Here is a 26,075-nt window from a genome sequence, read left to right on the forward strand (position 1 = left end):
AATTACATATATACCTGAACTCATTATAAAATGCAAATAGGGTTGCTTAAAAGTTGGTGGAGACAATTTGAGCATCCTAAAAGGGTGCTGATGTTATGTCCTTACCGTCCCTATGCAAACCTACGCCCTTACTTTAGACTGTTACTTGGGGGCCGTAATTAGTGTGCATTTCTGTTTTCATTTAATTCAGTGTTCAATTACATTGCAATATTTATAAATGTATTTATAAAATTACAATACTAATTATTAATTTAAAATACATTTAGAAAATGGCTAATAATTCAGGTTTTAAATGAATAAAAACAGTCGCAAGCGCCGTCATAAGTGTCCAAAAAATGTTGTTTTTTATTACTTTTTATTACCAATAAATAATCACTTATAATAATAGTAACTTAAAGATCTTGAGTGTAAACTTTTGAAAACATGTCCACTGCAGTGACCACTGTCTCCGAAAGGGTTCAATTATACAACCACAATGGTAAACTTTACTCAGCCCTTGATTTTTTAAAATCGTGTTTTTAACCCTTCAATACCTGCAACATGAAGCAATTATCAGAGAATCCCAAAGTCAAAATGAATATGTGTAATAAGCGCTCTAATATCTATAAACCTTGCTGAATCCTGTTTTATCTAATGGAACCTGCAGATGCATGTGTTGACTTGCATCCATCTTTTTTTTTCCAAAAAGAAATGTCAAAAATCTGTCTCAAAATCATGAAATTTTAGGTGTATCAAATGTGATACATTTGGCAATAAAGGGTTAAAACATTATTTTACTCCTATAGCAGAATTTGACAGTGATTTTTGTGCTCTTTATTTAATTATTTTATATTTCGCTCTTATGTCACAAAACAACCAAAACAATATTTTAGGACCGAAAAAGCATGATTAAATATTCAAACAAAAGTTTTTATCCTTACATGCAGTCAGTAAAGCAGTCAATTACCAAGTCCTAATGCCATGTAGTGCGGTCCCTCCATTAGAGGAGGGAAAGGTTGGCTGCGCGTTGTTGAAATCCCCCACGCCAAAGTTCACGTAATTCCCGTTATTGGGCGCCCCTGTTTGCATGCTGGTCGTGGGGTAAGTGCACGCATAGTTTGTGCCGCAGGTGGAGTTGGCGTAGCCGCTAAACTGCGGGTAGTTGTTGTAAGCGAAGTGGTTAACGTGAGCCACGCAGTAGGGCGGGTTGCACGGGCTGGGCTCGGCCGCCACGCAAGGCTTGCCGTCCCGCACCAACACCGGCACCGACACCCTCCTGGGCGGTGGCAGGGACACCATCTCCAGGCTCTGATCCTGCCTCTGCCGCTTACACTTGTACCTCCGGTTCTGGAACCAGATCTTCACCTGGGTCGGGGTGAGTTTGAGGACCCCGGCTAGGTGGTCCCGTTCCGGGGCGGACAAGTAGCGCTGCTGCTTGAAACGACGCTCCAGCTCGTACACCTGAGCCTGCGAGAACAGTATCCGCGGCTTCCGGCGTCTGCGGGCCTTCGGTCGGTTTGGATCGTCGGGCTTCGTGTCGTCTGAGGGCTCGGCCGGAGGACTCAATTCTTGCAATTCAATACAAGAGAAGACGACAGCAATTATTATTATTATTTTTTTTAAATGACAATAACAACATGTTTCCCACCACAAACGAATTGTGTACTTTTGGACATGTATGGCCTGCATAAGTGGCTTAGAAACTGTAGACGTTTTATTGCGATTTTACTATATAGGTAAATCAAATTTCAAAAATATTTCTTTTATGAAAAATACATTATTCAGTCTGTTTTAAGCGTTTCCCAATTTTAATCAGTTATTAGTACCATTTTTTGGCGTATCATGCCAATCTGTTAAATGTTTGTTTGAGCTTATCATGACTGTTTACCAAAATTGAAAAAAAGACCATGTACAGCAGGATCAAACAATTAGAAAAAAATAGGTAATTTGCTGTCGTTAATTTTTCCAGAAAAAAAGTTACATTTGGCTGGGATGAACCCTATATTGCCAAAAGCATCACATTTGATACACCTAAAATTTCATGATTTTGAGACTATATCAGAATTTTGACATTTCTTTTTGAAAAAAAAAAAAAAGATGGATGCAAGTCAACACATGCATCTGCAGGTTCCATGAGAAAAACAAACAGGATTTAGCAAGGGTTATAGATATCTGAGGGCTTATTACACATATTCATTTTGACTTTTCTTTTTACAAATTTGAAAAAAAGGTTTCATTAGGACCTCATTTGTCAAATTTTGGGATTCTCTGATAATTGCTTCATATTGCTGGCATTAAAGGATTAAATCATAAGTGTGCAGTTATCACTTGCTTTTTTCCACTTAATTTCTCATTTCACTTAATTGGTTACTTACTGTTTTTAAAAGTATCACCTGACTTATAAAGAGATTTGTTGGAATTTTTGCCAAAAGTTATACTTCCATTCCAAGTAAATTTAAAATAAAAACAAAACTGCATTTACTATATTGTGTTAAGGTGTGTCTTGTTTTATTTCTGCAAAAAAAAAAAAAAAAAAATTGACAAAATCTCACCTTTTACATTTTTGTCTTCTAATAGGCCCGCCGCTTCCTCCTTCACCACGTCCATCTGCGTGAGCGCTTTCCCGTAAATGGCTGCGGTGAATTTGGGCTCCTGCTGGTGGAGATCCTCGTCGAAAAGCGGGACCCCCGTGGACATGTCCCGCACGGGCTCGTGCTTGAGACGGCCCAGCATACAGCAGGAAGAAGGTAAGGTGGAGGTGACGGCGGAGCTACAACAATCCATGCGAGAAGAAAGCTCCAGAGAAGACATGAGCTCATGGCTGTGCTCCAAGTTTAATATATCCTTGACAGAGAAGGGAGTGGACGTGCTGGGGCTCGGAAACATCGCCAACGACTATTAAACTGTCATGTGGAGGCAACAAGAAGACGTAAGTCCTTCTTCTTCCTGGCAATGTTTATCAGATGGAAGTATTTCTTTGGTATACCACACACTGCTCCTCAGTAAAGTCGTCAGTCATTTTGAGCGTCAAACTCACACACTTCTTGGTCTCTCTCTCACTCTGTCGCGTGCTCTCTCTCTCATGCGTAATGACGCACTGGGAAGGTGGGAGTGGGCAATAAAGGTCCGTGCATGGGACCTTCTAGAGTCCCTGCGGTGTACTTCCAAATGACATGGCTGAGGTCTGACACATGTTTGCTCCCATGTTGTAATCCATTGCAAAGTAAAGGATATTAATTGCAGTCAACTGCATGCCTCATATATGACAATTTATTAGGTGTTTATTATAGTGACTGAAGGTCATATTTCCTAAAACTATTCATATCAAGAAATGAATATAGGCCTTCAAAAGCTTACTTGTGTCCATGTGCTCAGATTTTATGGACACAGGAGAGAGTTTTTTTCTTTCTTTCTTTTTGCAGGTTTACTACATCATCGTCATCATCACAATCAGTGCGACTGGTTCAAAATCTGTGATATTTGACTTTTGGAGTCAACAGAATCTGTCCATATGGCTTTGTCACACAGCACAACTGTAAAAACCATTGCCATACTATACCGCATGAAAACATGTTAATATTGTAAAGCGGGGGGGGGGGGGGGGGGGGGGGGGGGAGAACACTTCTTAACACCTTCAGCCCTGCATTTTTTTCTGTTGGGGAAAAAAAAAAAATCTGCGCAGATTTTTACTGTACTCAAACACCAGAACAAAATGCATTTATTAGTCAGGGATATTTCATGTTTTTATTATAGTTAATGTTAATGTGTTTTTAATGAGAAATGAGCACTTTACGTTATCCTTTTTGAAGTTGCGTTTGGTTACCCATTTTTAAAGAGCCAAAAGTAGCAAAGAGGGTAAGCCAAACATCATGATTTGATTTTGATGGGTAAAGTTTCATCCAATCATCTCCCAGAAGTGGCAATAGCAACTAATTTTGTGTATTTACTGGTTTAGAGATGCGAACGCGTCATGTCCTTTATAGCAGCATGCTTAGGTCTGAAGGGGTTAAAAGAGTAATTTTCCTTACAGTGCTTTTCGAGAAATGAGAATACTTAATATTTACAAATTGATTTATTAATTGGTTATTGTGTTTGTTTTAAACAAACTCGCATTGCAGCATCAATTTATACACATTCCTTCATAACAGTTTTACAAATTCCAATGCATTTAATTCCTTAATTAGGATTTCGAATCTCTTCATTAATTACAACATCGATACACTTCTTTAATGAGGGGCCAGTTACAATGACAGTGCCCCCCCCCCCCCCCTCCCCGTCGCTATTTGGTGTGTCTGCACACTTTGGGTGTCATTTCGTCGCTCATCGTAGACGAGGAAATGGGGCAGCCAAGGGGTCAAGAAATGGTGCAAACAAAAGGTTTGAACAAGGAACCTGAAACCACGGGCTACACTCTCCGCCGTCTGCCTCCGAGAGATGCTGGAGCCACTGTCGGCCTTATCTGTACGTGATAACAGACGACAACAAACCTGGACACACACACACACAAACACCCACCCATGCTGCCGGCTCAGAAGTGCTATATGTGACACCCGCAATATCAACCCCCAATTTATTCGCCTGTGGCTTGCTTTTAATTTGGGACACAATTAGAGATTGTGTTTTCAATTAAGTTTTTTTTTTTTTTTTTAATTGCACATTGAAAAAAAGTTCAAAGTCAATTTAGGAACCTCCGATCGATTTAATACAACATTATATAGACAATTAGTTACATTTCACGTAAAGCAATAAAATACAAAGCAATTTTGACGATTTTGTTGTTGAAAATTGTCAGTTATTTCAATGAAAAATAAATTCTATTAAAACGTCATACAGTAAACGATTATGGTATTGATCAATGTTCTGCGTTTTAATCGTTTTAATTGGATCATAGCTCAACCGATGAATGTATCGAGCCAGATGTATGTATCGTATAACACCCCTAAAGGGCTTGATCCAGTATTACCTACTTCATGGTCATACCATACAATTTCGATTCTTTGTATCTACAACAATACATTATTTACCGATATTGCAAAATCTGCAACAATTTGATTCGATACAAGTGCCTTCGATCGATGTATTGATCCAGATCGAAGTACCGTTACACACCTAATATCGAAGAAATCCACAAAAAGGAGTACTCTTGAACTTGATTTATTTGTACATATTGGTTTCCTAATATCGTTATCATTTTTTTACCGCAATGATAATCAGATAGAAGGTAATTTTTCTTAATCAATTTTTAAATTTGATCCTTTAGAAATCACTCATTTAACTAATCGGCTTCCATTGACAGAACTACACCTCCAATCCATTTTGACAGGGAGAGGCTGGCAACAAATATAATCACTGCCAGCCTCTCCCAAAATTGATTGGACTTCCAGTGAGTTAATGGCATTGAACCATGAACATCCACAGTTCCAAGTTTGAATGAATTGGACGTCTAACACCGTTAATGACAAACAATTAGTTAAATATGCAGGGAAAAAAATGAAAATAAATAATTAAAAACAAAATAAATAAATAAATAAAAATAAATAAATAAATATATAGCAATTTTACAATGATATTAGTGGCCCATAACTAGAGAATTTCAGTTAGTTTTTTTTTTTTTTTTTTTTTTTTTTTTTTTTTTAAATCATATGAATTTCGTTTCCAATTAACATTTATAATTTTAGTCCTGCGCATAATTTTTGGCACCCCTTAATTTTTTTGTTGTAAAATCTCTAGAATATTTTCAGAATTATATGGAAATTCATTCTATAATCATGAATTTTTAGATGGAGGTATACAAATGTGGCCCAATATCTCATGTTCACTTACTGTATATATATAATACATCATCGGAAAGTCTAAAGTCTTAATTTTCTGGGGGAAGAAAAATTTTGAACAGGAGGGATTTTTTGTTTTTGTTTTTTTGGAATGTTTTTTTTAAACAGCAAAACCCTATCTGGAGGTGAGCGCACGCGAGAGCAGAATTACAGACACCATGACTTTAACGAGATATTATCGCGTACTTACCTTGTTTCGATCCAAAAACTCCATGTAGCATGAATCACTGAGTGTCAAGACACAGCTGTGAATGGCCACAGCTGGATTTTGGGGGGATTTTATGCTTGAAACATGGTAATATAACAAGGGTCGCGATGCAGAAATTGCCGATATCAAGGAGTGGTCGAGGTTTTCTTTTTCATATATTTACTCTTTTAAACGTTTTTTTTTTTCTTTTTTGTTGTTGTTTTGTTTTGTTTTTTTGGATCGATTATTTATCATCTAAAAAATCGGAGGAAATGCGACAGTAACAATAAAAAAATACAATTAAGAGATAGTTATGAGGTAGATATCCGTGACTTTTTTACAGACGCCATTTTTTTCATTGTGACATAATGTGTGTAAAAGTTTAAAATATGTGAATGAATAATTTTTTAAAGTCGCTTTAAAAAAAACAAAGAAAAAACGAAATATGAGACATCAATTAATGATTCTAAGCTAAAAACGACAGACATTTTGAATAATAAATATAATTAATTACCTTCGTTTTATGGCTGGGTTGAAACAAAAGCAGTTGCGCGACGTGTGTAAACGGGGGTTTTCAGGGTAAAACGAACAAATTATAAATAGTTCGGGGGCTTAATGCGTTATGAATCTGCTATGGCAGCATATAGACACGTTGTTCTATGAAACACAACAGTTATTTTGGCTTAAAATACAGAAGTTTGTTTTAAAGAGGGTTTCAAGAGCAGAAACTGCTTTTTCAGTCTTGTCTGTTTTCCGCCATATACATACTGAATATTACCACTGTAAAAACCATACTCTTATATACGTATATTACTGATCTTGATTGATATTGTTAACAAGCTGTGAATTCGAAGCAGATGGATTACTTTCACCAGATGTGATCTTCTAGGCAAAACCTTTTTTTATTGGTTGTTCCTTCAGTGTATATGTCAGATTTCAAATATAATCACGGCACTTTTTCCAGTCTTTTGGTCATCACACCACATCTAGTGAAAGTAACCCATTTACTTCGAATTCACAGCCTGTTAACAATATCAATCAGGCTCAATTAAAGGTCTAATAATGGGAGCTGACTGCTGTAAAGTGGAGACAAGTGTGCGTGTGCACAAACTGTGTGTACTGACGCTCAAATCGTGTGTGTTCTGTGTGAGAGAAGCCGCTTAATGCGAGTGGAGACTGCGCCGGGAGACAGACAGTATTATCGTTTCTTTTATCTGCAGCGTTTAGCACAGCCACGGGCTAAATGGGTCCCTCTGGCTCCGACCTGGGCCGTGTTTATAGTTTTAAAGACTATTTGTGCGCCTCCGCAGCTGATGAATGGACGTGGAATCCTTCCGTGGCGGACACAGAGTCAACACTGTCCTAATAATTGGCCCAATAAAGTAAACGCGAGAGTTGGCCACGTTTTTCGCTCGTCAAAAGTGCCGAACTGGCAGCTTGTCGTTGTGAGAAAATGAAACTTATGTTTGTTAGTTGTCATGTAAACTGTGCCGACTGTAAATTGAATGTCTGGCATGTGTTTCATATCCTTAATGCTTCGTCCCCTTTGACCTTTTTTTTTTTTTTTGCGGAACATCTCCAGTCCAGATAAAGTTGCAGATAAGCTTGGTTAAAAACTTCCGCTGCGCAAATGTGTGGGCGTTTTTACACGTGTGTGCGCGCGTGCGTACAAACGAGCCATGCTCATCAAAAAAAAAAAAAAAAAAAAAAAAAGCTACAGAGCTGGCCAAAGGCACCCCTGCAATTCTGTCAGATAATGCGCAATTTCTCCCAGAAAATATTTGCAATTACAAATGATTTGCTCCTATATTTATTTTGCTTGCAATGAAAAAACACAAAAGAGAATGGGGAAAAAAATTAAATCTTTATCGTTTAACACAAACTCAAAAAATGGGCCGGACAAAATTATTGGCACCCTTTGAAAAATCATGTCATTCTTCTCTAATTTGTGTAATTAACAGCAGCTGTGGTGGCTATAACTAAATCACACTTGCAGCCAGTTAAAATGGATTAAATTTGACTCAACCTCTGTCCTGTGTCCTTGTGTGTACCACATTGAGCATGGAGAAAAGAAAGAAGACCAAAAAACTGTTTGAGGACTTGAGAAGCAAAATTGTGAGGAAGCATGGGCAATCTCAAGGCTACAAGTCCATCTCCAAAGACCTGAATGTTCCTGTGTCTATCAAGCACAGTGTCATCAATAAGTGTAAAGCCCATGGCACAGTGGCTAACCCCGCTAGGTGTGAACAGAAAAAAAAATTGACGAGAGATTTCAATGAAAGATTGTGCAGATGGTGGATAAATAACCTCGACTAACATCCGAACAAGTTTAAGCTGTCCTGCAGCCTGAGGGTACAACAGTGTCAACCTGTACTATCCATTGGCGTCTGAATGAACAGAGACTCTATGGACTCTACCCAGGAAGACCCCACTTCTGACCCAGAGACATAAAAAATGCCAGGCTGGAGTTTGCCAAAACTTACCTGAGAAAGCCAAATACATTTTGGAAGAATGTTCTGTGGTCAGATGAAACAAAAGTACAGCTTTTTGGGAAAAGACATCAACAGGGGAAAAAAAACAAGGTTTTCAAAGAAAAGAACATGGTCTCAACAGTCAAACATGGCAGATGTTCCCTGATGTTTTGGGGTTGTTTTGCTGCCTCTGGTACTGGACTGCTTTACCGTGTGCATGGCATTATGAAGTCTGAAGACTAACAACAAATTTTGCAACATAATGTGGGGCCCAGTGTGAGAAAGCTGAGTCTCCCTCAGAGGTCATGGGTCTTCCAGCAGGACAATGACCCAAAACACAGAACATGGTTTGAGAGAAAGCACTGGAGATTTCTAAAGTGGCCAGCAATGAGTCCAGACCTGAATACCATAGAACACCTGTGGAGAGATCTGAGAATGGAAGTTTGGAGAAGGTACCCTTCAAATCTCAGAGACCTGGAGCTGGTGCTTTGTTGACATGTCTTAAGCAAACTGTTTGGGGGCTTTCTTGTGTACAGTCTTCAGAAGAGGCTTCCTCCTAGGGTGACAGCCATGCACACCAATTTGATGTAGAGTGAGGCGTATGGTCTGAGCACTAACAGGCTGACCCCCCCCACCACTTCAATCTCTGCAGCAATGCTGACAGCACTCCTGTAACGAGTCACATGACATTTTCGACGGACAATGACAAGCCGTACTCAATTTGGACATTTAGGGATGTACGTTGTTCCCATGCGGTGTACTCACATTTGTTGCCAGGGGTTTAGATATTAATGGCCATATTTTGAGTTATCTTGAGGGGAAATAAATTAACTCTATTATTTAAGCTGCACACAGACTACTTTTCATTGTGTCAAAGTGTCATTTGTCAGTGTTGTCCCGTGAAAAGATATACTTTTGTGATACAGTGTAGTCCGCTTGAACACATCAGACGTCACAGCTGTTGCGCAGCTGCAGCCTTCCAAATATGGAAATTTTCCTTCCCATCTGTTTTGACACTATCGTATTTGCATTAAATTATATATATTTCGCAATATACTTTGTTTAACTCATAGGCAGCTATTGACGGCAATAGACAGTGGCGCGGGAAGTTGGGTGCTGCAGCAACCACTGGTGTTCGTGAAGAAAGGTTTTTGGGCAGATCCTTTTTTGTGTGGGTTAAAAATAAATAAACAAATAAATAAAACATATTGAAACAGTAGCATATTTAACTTTGGGGATTAAAAATATATGGCGGAAAACACAGACCAGGCTGAAAAAACAGTTTCTGCTCTTTCAACTCTCTTTAAAATAAACTGCTGTATTTTAAGCCAAAAGAACTGTTGTGTTTGATAGAACAATATGTTTATATGCTGCTGTAGCACCAGTCCGTTTTACCCTGGAGATCCATGTTGACAGACACCGCGCAACCGCTTTTGTTTCAACACAACCATAAAAAGAAGGCAAGTTCGTGTGCATATTTGTTATTCAAAATGTCTATCATTTTTAGCTTTGAATCATTAATTGATGTCTAATATTTAGTTAAAAAAACAAAAAAACGACTTCATAAAATTATTCACTCGCATATTTTTAACATTTAAACAAATTACAGTTTTGGTCAAAAGTTTACATACACTTGTGAAGAACATAATGTCATGGCTCGCTTGAGTTTCCAGTTATTTCTGCAACTCTGATTTTTCTCCGATAGAGTGATTGGAACAGATACTTCTTTGTCACAAAAAACATTCATGAAGTTTGGTTCTTTTATGACTTTATTATGGGTTGACAGAAAAAGTGATCAACTCTGCTGGGTCAAAAATATACATACAGCAACACGAATTAGCAATTTTGGTGACTTAGAAAGTTGTGTCAGTGAAATGAGCTTCATAGCATGGCCTCTTAACTTCTTGTGAGTGATTATGAGTGACTACAGCGGGTGTCTTCTCTGAGGCCATTTAAATAGGGCTCATTGGATGCAAACGCCCACAAACACTACAATGGGAGAGTCAAAGGAGCTCAGCATGGATCTGAAAAAGCGAATCATTGACTTGAACAAGTCAGGAAAGTCACTTGGAGCCATTTCAAAGCAGCTGCAAGTCCCAAGAGCAACAGTGCAAACAATTGTTTGTAAGTATAAAGTGCAAGGCACTGTTTTGTCACTGCCACGATCAGGAAGAAAACGCAAGCTATCACCTGGTGCTGAGAGAAAATTGGTCAGGAGGGTGAAGATTCAACCAAGAATCACCAAAAAGCAGATCTGCCAAGAATTAGAAGCTGCTGGAACACATGTGTCAGTGTACACAGTCAAAGCGTGTTTTGCATCTCCATGGACTGAGAGGCTGCCATGCAAGAAGGAAGCCCTTGCTCCAAAAGCGGCACCTTAAGGCTCGACTGAAATTTGCTGCTGATCACACGGACAAAGATAAGACCTTCTGGAGGAAAGTTCTGTGGTCAGACGAAACAAAAATCGAGCTGTTTGGCCACAATGCCCCACAATATGTTTGGAGGAGAAAAGGTGAGGCCTTTAACCCCAAGTACACCATGCCTACCGTCAAGCACAGTGGTGGTAGTATTATGCTGTGGGGCTGTTTTGCTGCCAATGGAACTGGTGCTTTACAGATAGTAAATGTGATAATGAAGGAGGAGGATTACCTTCAAATTCTTCAAGATAACCTAAAGTCATCAGCCCGAAGATTGGGTCTTGGGCGCAGTTGGGTGTTCCAACAGGACAATGACCCCAAACACACATCAAAAGTGGTAATGGAATGGCTAAATCAGGCTAGAATTAAGGTTTTCGAATGGCCTTCCCAAAGTCCTTACTTAAACCCCATTGAGAACTTGTGGACAATGCTGAAGGAACAAGTCCATGTCAGAAAGCCATCAAATTTAACTGAACTGCACCAATTCTGTCAAGATGAGTGGTCAAAGATTCAACCAGAAGCTTGCCAGAAGCTTGTGGATGGCTACCAAAAGCGCCTAATTGAAGTGAAAATGGCCAAGGGACATGTTACCAAATATTAGCGCTGCTGTATGTATATTTTTGACCCAACAGATTTGATCACTTTTTTCTGTTCACCCATAATAAAGTCATAAAAGAACCAAACTTCATGAATGATTTTTGTGACAAAGAAGTAAGTATCTGTTCCAATCACTCTATCAAAGAAAAATCAGAGTTGTAGAAATAACTGGAAACTCAAGAGAGCCATGACATTATGTTCTTCACAAGTGTATGTAAACTTTTGACCACAACTGTATGTCACAATGAAAAAAATAGTGTCTGTAAATGGTCACGGATATCTACCTCAATGATAAATAATCAGTCCAAACAAGAAGAAGAAGAAAAAAAAAAAAAAAGTTCAGAAGGGTAAATATTTGAAAAAGAAAATCTTGACCACTCCTTGATGTCTGCGATTTCTGCATCGCGGCCCTTCTTATATTACTGTGTTTCACCCATAAAATCCCCAAAACGTCCGGCTGTGGCCATTCACAGCTGTGTCTTGACACTCGGTGACACATGCTACACGGAGTTTTTGGATCGTAACAAGGTAAGTACACGATAATATCTCGTTAAAATCATGGTGTCTTTAATTATGCTCTCTCATGCTCTCACCTTGAGTTAGGGTTTAGGCGTTTAAAAAAAAAAAAAAAATGAAATGCTCTCCTGTTCAAATTTGTTCTTTTCCCAGAAAATTGAGATTTTAAGCTTTCCAATGATGTATCACACATGCATATCGGACAATTTTGAAATTTGGCTAAATTGGGGGTTTCGGAACGGAACTCCAAGCCACCAAGAGTGTTTTCCACCATATGTTGAAAACGTTTTTTTTTTTTTTTTTTTTGGTAAATAACACCACCTAACTCCTGGCCTGCTTACGAGTCACATTGAATTAGGCGCTATTGGAACAGAAAAGTAAACTGTTGACAGAGGATGTGTTGATGTGGCACAAAAAAAAAAAAAAAATTGCGATTTTTTTTTTTTCTTTACAAAACCAGCAATAAATTCTAAAATTCAATTCGAGGTCGAAAATGAAGATGATTGTCCTTTGGTGTCTTCAAATAGGCAATACATGCTTGCATTGTAGCCATATCATTGTTTTTACTGTTGAGCTGTCGCCGTGCAGACCGCAGTTGGATATTCGTGTGCAATTTATTTTAGTGTTGTGGAAAGGGGGTGATTAACTGAGGCTTATTGGCCCTTTACTAACTTTTTTGTAAAAAAAAAAAAGAAAAAAAGAAAAAGTACCATCTTCAATGTTGGATTAAACACAGTTACGGTAACTGTAAACCATTATCAGTGAACATACACGCCACCATAAGATATAAGATAAGAGATATGTGTTCGTGTGTCATTGTGCTTTCTAGCTGCGAGGATTTTCATTATAATACAAGGGCCATTTTATTTCCAATACAAAAACTCCAACACACAGGTAAAATAGAATGCTGTCTTTGTAGTAGCCTAGTAGTAGTAGTACGTAAACGATTCATTATGTGTGTGTACTGCCATTTTGCACGCCTTTTATGGAGAAAATGCATGAGCATGACAAACGTGAACCGAAGAGGTTGTTTTTGGATGGGGAAAAAAATAAAAAGATCCTCAGCAGCAGTAGACTTCCATCCATTTGTTCAATGGTGAGACCTCGCAAGGGTTCCAGCAAGTCTGTGGACGCTCCAATTTAAGCAACACTGCCACCAAGTGGCCATTAAAGCAGTACTCAGACGTCATCACGCCATGCTGAGAGAGTTCTGCAACTCAAAATAACGACATTCTCTTATCTAAAATTGTCTTCAAATAACACATGGGTCTAGGTTTGGGGAGCTTGATGGTATTTTACATTTGTGCTGATCCTTTATAATTCTTTAATTATTTAGATTTTGAAAAAAAGAAGCCCTAAAATTCACAACCCAGATTTACACCTGTCCTGCAACAAAGGTTATATTTACGATATAATTTATTAGACTGCACTCCTGTAACTTATAGCATCTACTGATTTGGTATCAGATTTAAGGGAAAATTGGACTGTGACCGTTATGTCAAGTGTCATCTGTCGGTGCATCATTTGCTTTGTGTGCAATGCAGCCAGCAGCATCTTACCGTCCTTCATCGTGGTCATGGTGAAAATTTGGCAAGGCTTCACACAGGACTGTACTGACTTGAAGGTGTTGTTTGGGCCCCACAGGGATCAGACAGGATGAATTTCACCCTGCATCTGCTATAGTTTTGTCTATGTCCTCCTGCAGCTGACGTTTGAGGTCACTTGTAGGATACTGTACTAGAGGTTATGAGCTGATGAACAGACTTCAAGGGAAACATTGTACAACTGTTGACATGCGGACAGCATACACAAAAAGGATAAGGAATTAAAAATACAATTATTTGCTCTAATTGTTGAAATAATTTGATTTGCTCACATTTTCCAACTAGTTGATATGTTTTTGTAACATAATATTCTCAATGTTGATGAAAGTTCAAAAGATTACCAACTACTGGTCAGATATACAGTATACACTACCGTCCAAAAGTATGGGTCAGTCACGTAGATAATTTTGAGTTTTCCATGAAATGGTACACTTTAACTTATCAAATGAATTGAAAAATGATCGAAAATATTGTCAAGACATTGACAATGTTAAGAACAATGATTTTTATTTGAAATAATAATTTTCACCTTTAAATCTGGCTTTCGACAAAGAATGCTCCATTTGTAGCAGTTACAGCAATGTGGACCTTTGACATTTTAGCTGTCAATTTTCGGAGGTAATGTGTAGAAATTTCACCCCACCATTCCAGAAGCCCCTCCCATACATTTGATTGGCTTGATGGGCACTTCTTATTTACCTCTTGGTCAAGCTGCTCCCACAATATCTTAACAGGGTTGATATCTGGTGATTAGTATTCAAATAAACAGGGTTTCTACAGGTATCAGCAAATCTCATTTTATGCTTTTTAATACCACTTTGAACTAGTTTAATGTCCATGCCCAACTGCAGATAGTTTCACACACACAAATTGTAGGTAGAGTTGTTCGATAATGACTTTTTAACCGATACCCGATATCGTTGATACTGATGTATGCGATCGTTGACTGAATATATCATGGGTAATTGTATTGTGAGGCCCAACTGGATACTTTAATAATGATAAATGTAACAACTTAAAATGTTGTTCAATAAACATTCTGTGAAAAATGAGAGAACAACTAAACTGAAATTATGGAAAAACTGTCTATATTGCACAACTATATTTATTGTTGAAATCGAAATTGTGCAAACATCAAATTGTTGGATCAAGTGCAAGTGCACGTGCAAAATGCCAATAAGGCACTACCATATCACATATAACTCACACAGTGCTTCTGGCTCAAAATAACAACAAAGGCATCCAGGTTCAGTACAGTGAATGAGATATGTAATGAGTTTATAATTCATTGTCAATTATTTATTGTCCATTTAATTTTTTTACCATGGATGCTAATGGTCTGCTTTCATAACAAATCCCAAGCATCTCAGATTGGAGACATCCAACGGTCAATAAGCATAACTGCTGTGCTAAGCTGTGACCAGCCCTTGTACAGAGGCAGAAGTCTTCTACATCCACTTTGAAGGCAACATGCATATTGGCTCAAAACCAATAATAAAAACCGGTGTTGATTTTATCCGATATCATTTTAAAATTATTTTATGCATTTAAATGCTTCTATCCGGTAGCTGATAACATTGGATAACTCAAATAAATTATGGGGAAAAAAAGTTTTTTTAACAGTCAAGTTTACATAATTTTTAATGCCATGAACATTTACTTTAATGCTTTTTAAGGCATGAATTCTGGGGGGGAAATTCATATAATGACTTTTAATGCTTTTCAATTACCCTCATAAACCCTGTTAAATATAATTTTTAATCTCTTGACTAGGCTATATTTTCTATTCATTTTGTGTCTCTTTTGCATGCAATTGTCCAGATGACCCCAAACTGTTGAACGGTAATGTATATACTGTATAGTCTAACCTATTGTACAATATACCAGTGTTTTTCAACCAGTGTGCAGTGTGCTCCGAAGGAAAGAGTAGGTAGAAGTTTTCGGTCGTATGCAGATGAGTGAGGTATGGCTCATGTCACATTCAAGAACTGCTTGGATTTCTATCCATCTGCCACCTTGCTGTCCACAACAATGTGGACCCCAGCACGTCTACTGTAAATCATTTGATTAGTCTTGTCAAGTGTCGATATACACGAAAGTGTCCTTTCCATTTTATCCATATGTGACAATTGTCAATCCCCCCCTGTGTTTTATTCCAATACATTGTCGAGGACAGCAAGGTGGCTGATGGTTAGAAATCCGAGCAGTTCTTGAACGCGACACTAGCAGCTATCCAACAGCACCATGGTGCCAAGCAAGCTCAAACGTCATCTCCAAACGAAACACCCGTCGCTTCAAAACAAGTCGATAGATTATTTTGCTCGCCTTCGTGAAAAAGGCAACTTTTTGTGAGAAAAACTACAAAGCCAGTTACCTTGTTGCTGAACTTGTTGCTAAATCCAAAAAGTCCCACACTGTGTCAGAGACATTAAAACTACCTGCCTGCAAAGCCATTGTCAGCTAGATGTTCGGCCCTGATACAGCTGAAGACATTGCTAATGTCCCCCTGTATGATAATTCTGAGCTATTCAAGCCTAACCGCTATAAAAGTTAAAAACAGAGAGAGACTGAGAGGTGTTGAAGAAGATCTTCGTGTGTGTATTTCTTCAATTCCTGACAGTTTTGTGTTAATCTAAACAGGCTCAGGTTTCACACTGAGTAAGTGTAACTATTGGGAAGTTATTTTATAATGAAATCTACTGGACAGAGAGTAATTTTGGAACATTTTTGGTTTGTGGTGTGCAGTGTTGTTAATCTTACTTTTAAAAAGTAATTAATTACAGTTAAAAATTACTTCTCCCAAAAAGTAATTGCGGTAGTAACTCAGTTACCTGAATGTAAGAGTAATTAGTTACTCGGCAAAGTAATTGGTGCTAATTTTCATGTTATTTTTTTTTCTCAAAAACAGGTCACACAATGTGAAGTTTGAAGGGTTTTGGGGACAATTGGTCCTAGCCGAATTCTTTACTCTAAACTTAACTAGACACAGGGGTATTGCGGATATTGGGATAACTAGATAGTAACCTTTGCTATATGTGGAAGTCATCTAGTTTTGTGAATCAACTGTTAAAGTTGTTAAAATTGCTCCCATTATTGCATTAGTTCCCTCTGTCTACTTTCGATATGTGTTTGTTTTAAAACTGTTTCATCATTTAAAGATAGATTTAAGTCAAGAATTTGCCGATTTAGGAGCATTTTAGATAAAAACACTTAGGTTCGCTAGGAAGTTTCTCCACAACAGAGCCTTTCTGAGCGATCTACTGCTTTAAGATGGCGGCTGTTTACTAAAGCATCTAGTTCTTTATACATGTTGCTAATGCCGCCGTGTCTGTCATTTGCATCTAGTTCTATATTATGTGATATCTACCGTAGTTTGCAGGCTATTGGTCAGGTATTATTGGAGCCACCAAGCATCGCGTTTGCAACGCCGTCACAACTCCCTTGCCTCCTCCCCACTCCTGCTCTACTCTCTCGTCTCCATGAGTCCATCTCTCTCAGACTTTTCTCCCATCATTCAACCAACATAGTAACGCATAGTGACGAACGCCTTTCCTGCCTCAGTAACGGTAAGGGCATTACCAAGATGAGAGAAGTAATTAATTAGATTACTCACTCCTGAAAAAAATAATGCCGTTAGTAACGCCATTATTCACAACACTGGTGGTGTGCCTTGGGATTTTTTCCAATGTGAAAATGTGCTGTGACTCAGAAAAGGTTGCAAAACACTGCAATATACAGTATAATACTGAATATGTATATACATGCATATGTATAAAGCATCCCTCCCAACCCTCGTGGGGGTGTATCTGTGTCATCTTCAAGCTTAGGTCCTCTGCCAGAGGCCTGGGAGTTTGACGGTTCTGCGCAGTATCTTAGCTGTTGCTAGGACTGCTGCTGCTTGTGGACTGAGGCTTCAGATGTTGTTCCTGGGATCTGCTGGAGCCACTCTCCCAGCTTGGGGGTTACTGTCATAAGTGCTCCCACTACCACGGGAACCACACTAGCCTTCACCTTCCACATCTGGTCCAACTGTTCTTTCAGCCCTTGGTACTTCTCCACCTTCTCGGATTCCTTCTTCCTGATGTCGGCCTCAGCTGCTATTGCAACATCTATCACTGTCACTCTTTTCCTCTCTTTGTCCACAACCACAATGTCCGGTTGGTAAGCCTGGAGCCGTTTGTCAGTGTGGAAGCTGAAGTCCCACAGAACCTTGGCCTTGTTGTTCTCAGTGACCCTACATATATACACACACATGTATATAGTGTACAGAAACATCTGTGCAGAGAATGGACTTGATACCTCTAGAGCGCAATGGGAAACACCTCCTAAGGTGGTGGAAAATGAGGGTCTAAGATCCTGTGGGACTTCCAGATACAGACTGATGAGATGGTCGTGGCCAACCAACCGGACATCGTGATGATGGACAAGAAGCAGTGGACATACATTGTGATCGATGTTGCCATTCCCAACGATGGCAATATAAGGAAAAAGGAACATGAAAAACTAGAGAAATACCGAGGGCTCACGGAAGAGCTGGAGAGGGCCTGGAAGGTGAAAGCAAGTGGTGCCTGTAGTCATAGGAGCACTGGGGGCTGTGTCCACCACACTACAGAAGTGGCTCCAGCAGATACCTGCACTGTAAGAAAAATAACCTTTAAAAAAAATCAAAATTTTGAGGAGACATGACACAATACATTTTTTACTTTTCTCTACTTTTGTCCACCATTGCTGACTGTACTAGTGTTTTTAAGTGTAGAAAAGAGTTCTGCCAACTTGGATCTTTTTTTTCACCAAATGAGCTATGCCAACTTCAGACTTTTTGTACACATACTGACGATATCTGAGTTTTTGCAACTTAGATATCCTTCTTCCCCTAATGCTAATATTCTTGTTCATCTAATGGTGACATTGTTGTAAGGCTGACAATGAAATTCTTGCTTTCATGTCATGCGTTTCTATCTTTTACAAAGGAACATTTTCTTGTTGAATTAACAAACAATTGTAAGCTAAAACAACACATACTAGAATAATAAAGGCAAAATTGATTGTACTCAAGAAATGTTCAATAAATAAATTAGAAACTAAAAGATAACACACCCAGTTGAAAGTTTGCTGAAACTAGTTGTTTATTCCTTGTGAAACATGGTTGTAAATATGGTTGAACATGAACAATGAATTACAACAATTAAAACTAAATACTGTACGCGCCTCGTCAAATGGCAACTAGCAGTTTTGTGAGTTAAAAAAAATTTTTTTTAGGTATATACTCTGTATATTAGGCATGTGCCGGTATGAGATTTTGACAGTATGGTAACCTCAAGCAAAATACTGCGGTTTCACGGAATCACGGTATTTCAATTATAGCTCTACAATGTTATTTTGAGATGTATGGATTAATTTGTTTTTTTCCACATTGTACAGGATTTTTTTTTTTGTTCAACATATTCAGTTTCAGTTTACTTTATTCACACATCGTATCATGGTACACACAGGAACATGGTCATATATACAAGAAGTTCATCTGATAAGATGCATGAAAGGGACACTCCGAATAAGCTATTTAAAGTATATATTTGCAAATTGGAATATCAACATGAATATGTTCAAATAAATAAAATAAAAAAATAACTGAAATATTTTAAATAAAATTAAAATAGAACGTATAGACTAAACCCACAGCGACTGCTCAAGTTGCTAAACATTAGAACAAAAATATTATCCATAAAAAAGTAAAAACACTTTAAAAAAATAAAAACATTATATATATATATACGTTTTTCAAATCTTCTATTGTCCAATTTAGATGAGCTTGTGCAAATTGAAGCCTCAGTTTCCTGTTCTTAGCTGAAAGGAGTGGCACCCGGCGTGGTCTTCTGCTGCTGTAGCCCATCTGCTTCAAAGTTGGACGTACTGTGCGTTCAGAGATGCTCTTCTGCCTACCTTGGTTGTAACGGGTGGTTATTTGAGTCACTGTTGCCTTTCTATCAGCTCGAACCAGTCTGGCCATTCTCCTCTGACCTCTGGCATCAACAATGTATTTCCGCCCACAGAACTGCCGCTTACTGGATATTTTTTCTTTTTCGGACCATTCTCTGTAAACCCTAGAGATGGTTGTGCGTGAAAATCCCAGTAGATCAGCAGTTTCTGAAATACTCAGACCAGCCCTTCTGGCACCAACAACCATGCCACATTCAAAGTCACTCAAATCACCTTTCTTCCCCATACTGATGCTCGGTTTGAACTGCAGGAGATTGTCTTAAACCATGTCTACATGCCTAAATGCACTGAGTTGCCGCCATGTGATTGGCTGATTAGAAATTAAGTGTTAACGAGCAGTTGAACAGGTGTACTTAATAAAGTGGCCAGTGAGTGTATATATACACACACATATATATATATATATATAATATACTGTACACTCTGTGTACAGTGCACGGTGTACTACTATTAACCGGCACATACAGTGGGGCAAGTAAGTATTTAGTCAACCACCAATTGTGCAAGTTCTACTTGAAAAAATTAGAGAGGCCTGAAATTGTCAACATGGGTAAACCTCAACCATGAGAGACAGAATGTGGGGGAAAAAAACAGAAAATCACATTGTTCGATTTTTAAAGAATTTATTTCCAAATTAGAGTGGAAAATAAGCATTTGGTTACCTACAAACAGGCAAGATTTCTGGCTGTCAAAGAGGTCTAACTTCTTCTAAAGAGGTCTAATGAGGCTCCACTTGTTACCTGTATTAATGGCACCTATTTTAACTCATTATCGGTATAAAAGACACCTGTCCACAAACTCAGTCAGTCACACTCCAAACTCCACTATGGCCAAGACCAAAGAGCTGTCGAACGACACCAGAGACAAAATTGTAGACCTGCACCAGGCTGGGAAGACTGAATCTGCAATAGGTAAAACGATTGGTGTAAAGAAATCAATTGTTGGTGCAATTATTAGAAAATGGAAGACATACAAGACCACTGATAATCTCCCTCCATCTGGGGCTCCATGCAAGATCTCAACCCGTGGCATCAAAATGATAACAAGAACGGTGAGCAAAAATCCCAAAACCACAAGGGGAGACCTAGTGAATGACCTACAGAGAGCTGGGACCGAAGTAACAAAGGCAGTAACACAATGCGCCGCCAGGGACTCAAATCCTGCACTGCCAGACGTGTCCCCCTGCTGAAGCCAGTACACGTCCAGGCCCATCTGCGGTTCGCTGGAGAGCATTTGGATGATCCAGAAGAGGACTGGAAGAATGTGTCATGGTCAAAGGAAACCAAACTAGAACTTTTTGGTAGAAACACAGGTTCTCGTGTTTGGAGGAGAAAGAATACTGAATTGCATCCGAAGAACACCATACCCACTGTGAAGCATGGGGGTGGAAAAATCATGCTTTGGGGCTGTTTTTCTGCAAAGGGACCAGGACGACTGATCTGTGTAAAGGAAAGAATGAATGGGGCCATGTATCAAGAGATTTTGAGTGAAAATCTCCTTCCATCAGCAAGGGCATTGAAGATGAGACATGGCTGGGTCTTCCAGCATGACAATGATCCCAAACACACAGCCAGGGCAACAAAGGAGTGGCTTTCTAAGAAGCATTTCATGGTCTTGGAGTGGCCTAGCCAGTCTCCAGATCTCAACCCCATACAAAATCTGTGGAGGGAGTTGCAAGTCCGTGTTGCCCAACGACAGCCCCAAAACATCACTGCTCTAGAGGAGATCTGCATGGAGGAATGGGCCAAAATATCAGCAACAGTGTGTGAAAAGCCTGTGAATAGTTACAGAAAACTTTGGCCTCTGTTATTCCCAACAAACGGTACATAAAAAAAGTATTGAGATGAACTTTTGGTATTGACCAAATACTTATTTTCCACCATGATTTGCAAATAAATTCTTTAAAAATCAAACAATGTGATTGTCTGATTTTTTTCCCCCACATTCTGTCTCTCATGGTTGATGTTTACCCATGTTGACAATTACAGGACTCTCCAATATTTTCAAGTGGAAGAACTTGCACAATTAGTGGTTGACTAAATACTTATTTACCCCACTGTACCTACTGTATATGTATAGAAAAACACACAGACACACATCACACACATCATAGATAAGTATGAATGATCACGTTCAAGCTCGCATGTTTTGTGTCCGTCTCTATGTAAATACAACTATATACTGTATGTACAACTCAGTGTAAAAGTTTCTTATAGAAAAAAAGAAAAATAACTATCATTGCATGCTACTTGTACATTGATAGAAAGATCATGATAATGACGAAGATGCTGATTATTTGTGGTGTCATCTGCTGGCGTTGGTTCAATTCTGACATTCTATGACTATGATGGATGCCTGCTGTCAAAGTTATCAAATAAAAATAGCGGTGTTTCCTTGGTGTTGAGTGATGTGGCGTCATCTTATGTTGTTCGACTTTTTTTTTGTTATTGTTTTTTTTTTTTTTTAATATCGTAAAATCAGTGTTAAAAATGAACAATATGGTTGTATCTCAACCAGAGTATTGACAGTTGGGTTATTTCGTTCCTTGGCCGTTAGAGGCGCAGTCCAATGCAAGAGAGAAGATGTTTGGAAACACCAAACTCTTTGACCACAAGAGTGCAGCATCATATTATATGTATAAAACATGTAGTCAAACGTCAGATAATTTTGTCATCGATAGCTATTGAGCATTTAACTTTTGATATAAATTTACATCGATAGCTATTGAGCATTTAACTTTTGATATAAATTTACATATTAAAGTCTTTATAGTTTCTGTGACCAATCCTGGGTGTATGTCAGATGGGATAGGCTTCAGCTCAACCACAACAATAATAGAAAAATGGATCGCATAACATAATGTAATTGAATAAATCCTGAATCAAATGTTTTGAGACTTCTTCTCGTTCAGTTGAATGGTGAAAAGTTTCAAATCTTATATCCTCGGGTGTACATTTTTTTTTTTAAGTCATTAAAAATGTATTTTACACTGAAGTAATAGTAAGAGTAACGGCAGAAGAAATCATAGCAAGCGATTTATAACAGCAGAAGATCTAATACATTTTCTGTTGTGTGTCATGGGGTGCTGGATTTTATCCAAACTGGAAAAACAGACTAAACCTGGCTCTGTTATATGTACACAAGGTGCCACTTGTTTGCACACCCAATTATTTAAGTGCTCCTCTTTCGATGTAGTTTCCCCAAAAATGAGGTAAGAGCATCTCCAACATACTAAAAGGCAAACATACAGTATTTTTGGCCTGTCAAACACTTCATGTGGACTTAAAGTTGGGCATTGGTGTCTGCGCACGTGTTTGGTCCCTTGGGTTTCCATCTGTCTGCACACAAACACTCACTGTTGACTTGCTCCGCACCCATTTTCACCACTCTTTAATTGGGTGGCAACCCCTACAGTATTTAGAACATTGAACATGGTGTCGTCATCTTGGCAGCCCTGCTGTGTCTGACAGAATCAAGTCTGTTTCAGCCCATTATTCCCAGGCTTTGACAGCCAGGGACACTCAGAGCATTGGCAATCCACAGCATGAGTGCGGAGCAAAGTTTAGTGTACTCCTAATGAAGGATAATAAAGCATTGTCAAATATTATTATTATTTTTAAATCTTGTAGCCCTAACAGTTAACTTTCCCCCTTTTTTACCTGTTACCTTTAACCATTATTTTTAAGAGGTTTCAACAATTTTTTGTTTACTCTTAATAATTAACCAAACATACAAAAGAGATATTTTTAAAGGGTGAAGGAGGTAGAACTTTTTTCTTGTAGGCACCATCTAACTGTCTGCATTATTCTAACACACTTAATATAATCAATCAGGGAATAGTATTGTTTCTCGTATTTATTGTTTGACTGTTTATATTACTCTTATACACCCAATATCAAATAAATAGCACTTATACCATAGTTTAAGGAAAACCAGCAGAACATAGGGCATGAGAGATACATGACGCCTTCTTATCACCGAAGCCCAACGTGTGCGTCATGCAACTGAAGCAAGATTGACGCTGACATCTACTAGCCCACGTCTGCAATACCAACTCTCGCAACCAGTTCTCCCGGACAGTCCAGAACAAATGGCGGGACGTCCTGTCCCAACACAAGGAACGCCAGAGAACGCCCGATATCCAACTGATAGCACGACTGACAAGACTCCAAGAGTCCCTATGACGCTAAGGTGGCAAAATCCACAAACCTCGTTGCCCTGACAACAGTAACTCCTGAATCCTCCTGTCCAATCCACAAACAGACAATAATCCTAAAAAATGCCCAAACTCACCCTTCTTCCTGCCAACGGCCCGCTCAGCGAGAGTCTTCAAAAGACTGAATGTTTAACTAAACGTCATTTTTTTCTCAGGAACCTTTTGTAGACTTATGATACGGTGACCTTGAATCTTCGCCTGGGTCCCTCTGTGCTGTATGATTGCTGTCGACTCAGAATAAATTGTCAACTTGTGTTTCAAAGCCTTTTTCCGGCTTTTAAAATGGAGTCAGTACAAGGGGTTAAGACTAAGGTGAACGCGCGTAGTTTGGCCTTTTGGCCATGTTGTCGGGTTTTCGCCAGCTTGGGTTATTGGAGCTGTGCCATCCTAGCTCCGGCGGTTCGGCTAGCGTGATTCTGGCAGTCTGGCTAAAAGGTCAGATTGCTCCAAGGGTCAGTTATAGCCTTATATCATGACTTTTGTTTTCAGTAAGAAAAGTGCATGCTCTATTGGCTTTAGATCAGGCCTATTTTGGGGGGATTAAAGATTAATTGATTCCCTTTACTTTTTAGTTCTTTTAGCAGTTACGTTATCACAAAACACAAATTCATTAGTTTGCCACCTGATATGGTAGGTTTTCGATTGGTTCCTTTACCTCACATTTTATTTACTGTAAAATAGGATGCCGTTCAGTCATCGTACTGCATTGGTTTCTCAGGAGAAGCAGTTTGACCAGGTTTACTTACCTAAATGTGTCAAAATCCAAACAATCCCAATAAACAACACTTAAATTCCGCTATCTGGTCATTCACTTATTATTTAAACTAACTATTCATCTTTTATTAGAAATGCTGGCTCATAAAAGCAAGAATAAGTTAGATGTTGAAGTGCCACTTAAATAGTTCAGTGATCATTTGACTCTAAAGAAGCAAGATTTTCACTGACTGAGGGAGAGTGTCAAAAGCAAAAAGTGAAAGTGAAGATCTGCTGGTGAACATCTGGGAAAACATTTGTGGAAATTTAGTGATATCCGAGGGCTCCAGATTTCAAGCAGTGTTTTCATCCAAGTAATAAAAACATAGGTTATTTACTATGATACAACCAAAATTTGAAGAAATGGGGGTGAATACTCATAAAGGTGACAACAGGTCAAGTACAACTTAACTTTTATTTAAACTCTATTAAATCTGTCCCTACTTGGAAATGCTTCTGGACCTAATACACAGTGAAAAAAAGAACTAGTAACAATCATTGTAGTTAACTAGATAATAGATATAACTAGCTCTAACTCAAAGTCTTCACTTCTCTTAATATTGTGAACGTGATTATCTACGTTGAATTAACTTGTATGATAAAGTATGTATGCCATATGTCTGTCTGAGTAAACTGAACTTGAAAGTATAAGTTATGATAAGCAATCACAATCCCGTTACATTCTTAAAGGGTACTACGGATAGAAAGACGTGTATTTCTTAAAAGACAAATGTTAGTATGAGTTATAATAATTTGATTTTTTAAAAAAACTCAATGTTTTCGTTTTAATAAAATTTGTAAAATTAGTTTACTAGTAGGTCCCATTGTTGTTGACGATGCAATGCACCCTGGGCGGTGACGTCACTTGGCAACGCTGCTGGGCTTCCACAGTGTCACTCGTTAGCTACATAAACATGTTGTCGGTTCTGCCCTTCCAATTTGAACCCCGAGCGGAACTTTAATGTGTAAGACAGCCCTGTCGATATTTCACAAAATGAGCAGCAAAAGCAACAAGAACAGGAAAGATGGAATGAGACGAGAGTAGACAAAAGCCAGTGTTGTTCATGTGTTAAGTTCGTTAGTGACAGCACTCTCCTGCTCTAGTGACAGAGCAGTAGAATGTTTGATATCAAAAAATGTTTGGAGATCTTCATGGTAAACTATTGTGTGATCCAACTTATTCCAATATTATTATGGATATAGTTAGCATCCAAAGCAGCCGTGTGCTCTAGTACATAGAGTGGGGAGAACAAGTATTGGATACACTGCCAATGGGAAAATCCAATACTTGTTCTCCCCACTGTATGATTATGGTATTCAGTTAAACACGGCAGTTTGATTTTTTTTTTTTTTTTTGCAGATAGCCCTTGCATCACAGCATACAAAAACCTTGATGGAATTTGCCTTCACCGAGACGTCTAATGGGCTCCCCCTCCGTGACCGAGAGAACGCCGAGAGAATTACCTTATTTTTGTCACGTAAAAGCGCTGTCCAGACTTATGATGAT

The 26,075-nt window shown here is 38.6% G+C and overlaps 1 protein-coding gene and 1 long non-coding RNA gene across 2 annotated transcripts; one reads left to right on the forward strand and one right to left on the reverse strand.

The window, feature by feature from the left end:
• Positions 1-804: 804 nt before the first annotated feature.
• Positions 805-2,984, reverse strand: nkx2.5 (NK2 homeobox 5). Its single transcript, XM_057850682.1, has 2 exons — positions 2,532-2,984; positions 805-1,547 (listed from the first exon to the last, which is right to left on the reverse strand). The coding sequence occupies exons 1-2, from the start codon at positions 2,863-2,865 to the stop codon at positions 943-945; spliced, it is 939 nt and encodes a 312-aa protein (XP_057706665.1). The 5' UTR covers positions 2,866-2,984; the 3' UTR covers positions 805-942.
• On the forward strand, positions 2,576-26,075 carry LOC130924248 (uncharacterized). The gene is made up of 3 exons (XR_009064850.1): positions 2,576-2,726; positions 2,832-2,908; positions 25,929-26,075. It is a non-coding gene; the product is annotated as an uncharacterized LOC130924248 (long non-coding RNA).

This window comes from Corythoichthys intestinalis, chromosome 11 (assembly GCF_030265065.1).
Source record: "Corythoichthys intestinalis isolate RoL2023-P3 chromosome 11, ASM3026506v1, whole genome shotgun sequence".
Classification (NCBI taxonomy): Eukaryota; Metazoa; Chordata; class Actinopteri; order Syngnathiformes; family Syngnathidae; genus Corythoichthys; species Corythoichthys intestinalis.